This window comes from Schistocerca serialis, chromosome 1 (genome assembly GCF_023864345.2).
Source record: "Schistocerca serialis cubense isolate TAMUIC-IGC-003099 chromosome 1, iqSchSeri2.2, whole genome shotgun sequence".
In the NCBI taxonomy this organism is placed as follows: domain Eukaryota; kingdom Metazoa; phylum Arthropoda; class Insecta; order Orthoptera; family Acrididae; genus Schistocerca; species Schistocerca serialis.
Window position 1 is genome coordinate 202,551,862 of NC_064638.1, and position 6,000 is coordinate 202,557,861.

The following is a 6,000-nucleotide window of genomic DNA, read 5'->3' on the forward strand; positions in this document are numbered from 1 at the left end:
CCGCCTTTACGTCTGCAAGGTACAGACAGTTTGTGTGTATCATTATTATATACTTTTTTTTTTTTTTTTTTTTTGGAAAAGAGAGTTCTCCACTGTTTGCTGTGCGTGCAATACCGTATCTGTTAATATCATTAGTACGTAATTAAAAACTGTTTTTTTGTATAATTGGTAATTTTGTAAGCAATGTTGTTTATTCTGTATAAAGCTTGCAACGTAACATATGTAATACTATTATAAAATATGATCTATGGACAAAAATAAACTAAACTGAAACCGGTACCAGAACATTACTTTATTAGTCACTATACATTGCTTATCTGCTGTAATGTCGTATTTGTTAATAACTAAACATTCTCAATGACTCGACAACGGAAAAAGTAAATACATAACACTCCTTTCGATCCTCGACGTCCAGTTACACACGGAACGAAGAATCGTGATAATTGGCAACACCTCAGTAACAGCCCGAACGGAACGTATGTTGGCAACAATACAAACAAGGGCTGTGGTAGCGCCGTTTGCGGATAATGTTCGAATCTCTCTTCAGTTTAGAGTCTTATATATACATATTTAATTAAAGTCGTATTGTGACTGCTTTCGGATTTCTGAAAAAGTTTTACCATGAAAATTTACAAACACTTTCGGCAATTTAAACAATTCGACGTAGATATGAGCTATATAAAGTACGCGACATACACGCATTAAATAATCACAATTATTGCAATTCATCCCATCTTTCTGAGGTAAAATAATATCTGTGGCTTTTATCTAGGTATGACATATGGGTGAAGATTCACATCTTCAAGCATATGCTTCCATAGTTTCGTAGTGAAATTTACCGTGTGTAACGGTATTAATTGGAGTGAAAATTCGGCCATGGTTCAATTCTCACATATTAACACTACACGTAGCGCGGAAACGAAAAGTTTCTCAAGTTCGTTGGCTGCGCCCTGACAATTTAGTTTCCCGAGCGCGTTCAGCTGGTCTCCACTATAATTTTATACTCAATTCCTGCAACTGCCCAATTGGAATACAAATGACGGAGTAATGGCTGTGATCAATGCGACACGAATGTGGCCAGAAGCTCGACCAAAAAGACGTGGAATACATCGATGGCGAAGTAAAGTGTGCATTCAATTCAAACACTCCTTTTGTGTCCTATATTAGGCAGCTGCTATTTCACCTACCTATGTCTCTGAGAATACACTTTCAGAAACCGTAGAGTACCGTTACGCAGAGTGTCACAGTAGAAGGGGAGAAGGATAATCTGGCACCATGTTTTCTTTTTTTCCTCAAAGAAATAATAATAAAGTCCCTCATTTCATTCTGTACACCGAATAGTTAAGTAACAAAAGTAGTCTTCCACTGGAAGTGAGGAAATATTCACAGCGGACTCAAGAAATATTGACAAGATACTACGTACCAAAAAACTGTTCAGCTTCTTTAGCAGATTTCTCTCTCTCTAACGCATAGGCAACAGTTACGTAGGAAACAGTTAAATTTATATTTCGTTAATCGTACCTTATGCTTAAAACGCTGGCGTGCTGTGAGCGGAGACATCAACAGCATTTTTAGTCCAAGTACTGCAACATGGAAGAGGTATGCCTTAAGCACAGGATTACTTATGGTCAGCAGTACCTCCGCAGCAGCCATCCTTCCCAACTACAGAAACACTTCTGCCTGCAACCGTGCGTCTGCGGCAACTCGACGCTTTCAAGTTTCTCGCGTGCGTCCTTGACTCGTAACTCATAACTGCTCAAACATACACGGCTACCAACTTCTGCTGTTAAGTTACTAAGAGTATGAAACGTCAAAGAATCTTATAAGCGCATTCCTGTCTTTCTGGTCCACAGCTGAAAGTGTAGCGCCCGCATCTCGTGGTCGTGCGGTAGCGTTCTCGCTTCCCACGCCCGGGTTCCCGGGTTCGATTTCCGGCGGGGTCAGGGACTTTCTCTGCCTCGTGATGGCTGGGTGTTGTGTGCTGTCCTTAGGTTAGTTAGGTTTAAGTAGTTCTAAGTTCTAGGGGACTGATGACCATGGATGTTAAGTCCTATAGTGCCCAGAGCCATTTGAACCATTTTTTGAAAGTGTAGCGTCTATCCGCTTTAGACTAATTAGTCGATTCGTTCGATGAAAGCGTTCTGAGTGTACTTCAATAGCATGACGACAACTAGCTTATGCTACTGCTATGTATTTATCACACACTTGTACAATACCGCTAATTAATATCTCACCAATGACGATGCAGCATCAAATCAAGTTATATGATGATATGAATCTGATTGTGTGGAAAACGTGTACTAGTTCTCATTAGGTTATTTGATTCTCTCCATTTGGTACTAGGCAATGCGGTTAATTGCAGGTTTATTTAAACGCTGGAATCCTTATAGCACCCAAAATTTCAACACCAACAATGTTTCTTGTTGGGAATGAAATCTTTTACTCTGTGGTCAATATATTCTGCTATGACTGTATGTTTCAGGTCGAACTGGGTACCCAACGGGGAATCGAACGTAGATTCATTTCTCAGCTAGGTTGAAATACAGGAATCTGTTGTTCTAATTCCGTGACGGAATAGTTTTAGGGTAAGTTGTTTCCGTGGCCGTTTATAGTAATAAAAGTTAAATTTCGCTTTTTCACCCTTCAAAGATAGCACTAGAACGTACAATTAATTAATAAATGTATAAATTTACTGCCAGTTGCAACTACAATGTGCATACGACCTTTTTGTTTGGAGTCCTTGATCTCTTCTACAATAAATTTGTTTTGCTAAGAGTTTTGGTATTTCTAAATTTGCTTCATCATTCACATGAAATATAATTGCCTTTACGTGTACTGGCCTCGCATTTAGAAGGGCGACGGTTCAAATCGCCGTCTGGCCATAGAGATTTAACTTTTTTTTGGATTATCTGAATCGCTTAGGACAAATGTTGATTTGATTTTTTAGAAAAGGACACGGCCTATTTCCTTCTCCTAACCGAGCTTGTGGTTCGTCCCTAACTATCGTCTTCGACGGGACGTTAAACCCTCCCTCCATTTGTTTATCTAAACATGACTACAAGACTTGATTCTTGTTCTTGGACACGTTTCGCTTCGTCTAGTTTAGAAGCATTCTTAAGTTACGTTTCCTCAGTTGATTGGGCCGTGTTTGATAAATTTGATCAGTTTCTGAGTTGGGACACTTCACAGTGCGTTCGTGTGGCTGGTGTATGCGATGAGCTTTCATTGCTAACAGGAAGGACAATCAGTCAGAATGTTTGGCAAATAAATCGAGCAAAACATTATTATTGAAACTGAAAAGATTTTTATACAATTCTAAAAAACAGATCTCACTTGTAAAGAAAATTATTAGTAAGTTTGCAGATTGAGGTTTCTTGAATACTAACCCATATCTCTGTATGAAATCGAACTGTCAGTGCAAAACGATCGATTTTTTAAAAGCACGAAGTCCCTCGTAAGCTGTTAAATATGCTTCAGCGGGCAGACCTGCACCAAGGCGGCCGGACCTGCCACGTAAGGGGCCTCCCGGCCAAGGACGCCAAACGCTCATTTCCAATTTCCATAACAACCATAATTTCTATTCAATATTAAATTTTGTATTCCAGTACATTACAACATATGCACTTAAAGAACGTTGACTAGCCATCAATATGACTGCAAAAAGGCGTTCTAAAGGCTATTTAAAAGGAAAATCTGATTATCACGTAGCTGCTCTTGTACAGCATACCCGCCGTTGGACTCACGAATGTCACTGTACGCCCTCTCCATAGGTCCGGTCCGGAACCACCGCTGTAAACTAAAATCTGTACACCAACCATACTGATTTCTTGACTCTAAAGGTGCAAAAGTAACAACTTTTTTCCAGTTTTCTCCTCATCGATCTTGAGAGAACATGTTCAGCAGTGGAGCATTCTCCCTCCCCCCCTCCCCCCCCCCGTCCCCCACAAACACATTCCCTGCGGCCCCACACACTCCAGTAACGAAGAACAGTTTTGAAGAAGTATTTGCAACTGGTTAATTAGCTGGGCAACTAGAGGCCAAATAAATAAATAAACAAGTATTTGGGACAATTTGCTTCCACATTCATAGTTAGTTTTTAAGCCACTGCGTCATCTGTGAGGCAATACAAAGTCGAATTACGCGACGAACGGAACAAACGAATGAACGAGTGATTAGTCCTCCCGTCCTCCCAGACAGCTGATAAACTTGGCTTATAAACAAACCAACAGGTACGCGATCACTAGGCTGCAGTTGCCGTTTCCAGCAACCGTCGGGTAAAAAGAGTTAATTTGACATTCCGGTTGCTTTTTAGAGGGCAGTAGCCTACGGACGAGGTAAGAGGATTATTTTGTCAATGCCTGAAGCAGAAGTGCTGCTTAAGTCCTTGAAAAAGTGTAATTTGTTGGAACTACACTACTAAAAGAAACTTCGGTTTCGAATTCTTATCCGTATTATTATCTCACAGATTTGTAGCGTATGAATCCTCAATCACTTAGTCAGACCTAGGAACTTGAGCATTTAGAGCAGTTGATGATACATTTGGCCAATGTCTCTTGCGCAAAAATCCCTCTGGCAAATAGTATCAGGTTCTTTTGACTGTTCTTCATAATTCGTAATACAAGGTGTTTCAAAAAGATTCATATTTTGAATGAAGACAGAAGGGTCAAATGGTTCAAATGGCTCTGAGCACTATGGGACTTAACATCTGTGGTCATCAGTCCCCTAGAACTTAGAACTACTTAAACCTAACTAACCTAAGGACATCACACACATCCATGCCCGAGGCAGGATTCGAACCTGCGACCGGAGCGGTCACGCGGTTCCAGACTGAAGCGCCTAGACCGCACGGCCACATCGGCCGGCCGACAGAAGCTAGAAGGAAATTTTCACTTACTCAGAAGTCTAAACAGTTTTTATTTTTAAAGGAACTCCCTGACTTCACAACGTTGTGTCTTTTAGAAGCCTGTACATACACCTAGAACTGTTAGAAGGGGTGTCGCCGGCACGGTAGCTCAGCGTGTTCGGTCAGAGGGATAGCTGCCCTCTGCAATAAGAAAACTGAGTTAATCGATCAACAGCGAACTTCAACGGATGTCTTACGACGTCCGCCCCGAGCAGAAGAAAAAAAAAGGGGGGGGGGGCGCTACAGTCTGGAACCGCGCCACCGCTACGATCGCAGGTTCGAATCGTGCCTCGGGCATGGATGTGTGTGATGTCCTTAGGTTAGTTAGCTTTAAGTAGCTCTAAGTTCTAGGCTACTGCTGACCTCAGAAGTTAAGTCCCATAGTGCTCAGAGCCATTTGAACCATTTTGAAATCGGCGGAGAACCCGAAATCTTCCTCCAGTTGCAGGTTGCCTATCACCGGCAATAAAATTTTGATTTTATTTCGCTTAATTATTGATCCAGCTTAAAAGTTTAAAATGCTGTCATAATGTACTCATTAAACATAGTTTCACAAAATACGGTACTTCTTCTGGCTTGCATGCTTAGCGTCAATTATTTAACACATTAACTCATTTATAAATTACGCAGGTATTTTAAACTGTTTTATGCATGGAAGTTCGATTCTTTAAAGAATCGGTGGTGTACTGGTTGTTGAGAAATACTCTTTTTACCGCCATTCGCAATGTTTTCGTGAAACTGTCATCTGCATTTGACGTTACTATGAAGATGCTTGCCACTGAAAGACGAGTTTTCTTTTAACAGGAAACAGCTTTCTCCAAACCATAAATGAACAAACTGGATGCATGTTAGAAACATCATTGACACTGGTGTAAACATTTTCACATCGTAAACCGACACGAGATAGGATTGGCGTTCAATAAGTAATGGCATTTCTGGATGAATCTCTAAGGAACGTACAGTTAAAATTTGAGCCATTTGATACGGATACTTATTTAAATAATTGCAGCCTACGATGCGAATCCGGCTGAAAACCGGTTTTTGCGGCTTTCTGCATATGTACGGTAAATTTGAAATACTGGATCTCGTTAACGGAT

At 40.7% G+C, this 6,000-nt stretch overlaps 1 protein-coding gene across 1 annotated transcript in view; it reads right to left on the reverse strand.

The window, feature by feature from the left end:
- LOC126465536 (microsomal glutathione S-transferase 1-like) overlaps positions 1–1,747 on the reverse strand; it is a 28,581-nt gene extending 26,834 nt beyond the window's left edge. Inside the window, exon 1 of the mRNA XM_050096313.1 lies at positions 1,522–1,747. Within this exon, the coding sequence (XP_049952270.1) occupies positions 1,522–1,653 (132 nt within the window). The 5' untranslated portion in view covers positions 1,654–1,747. The remainder of the gene's footprint in view (positions 1–1,521) is intronic.
- Between the last annotated feature and the right edge of the window lie 4,253 nt (positions 1,748–6,000).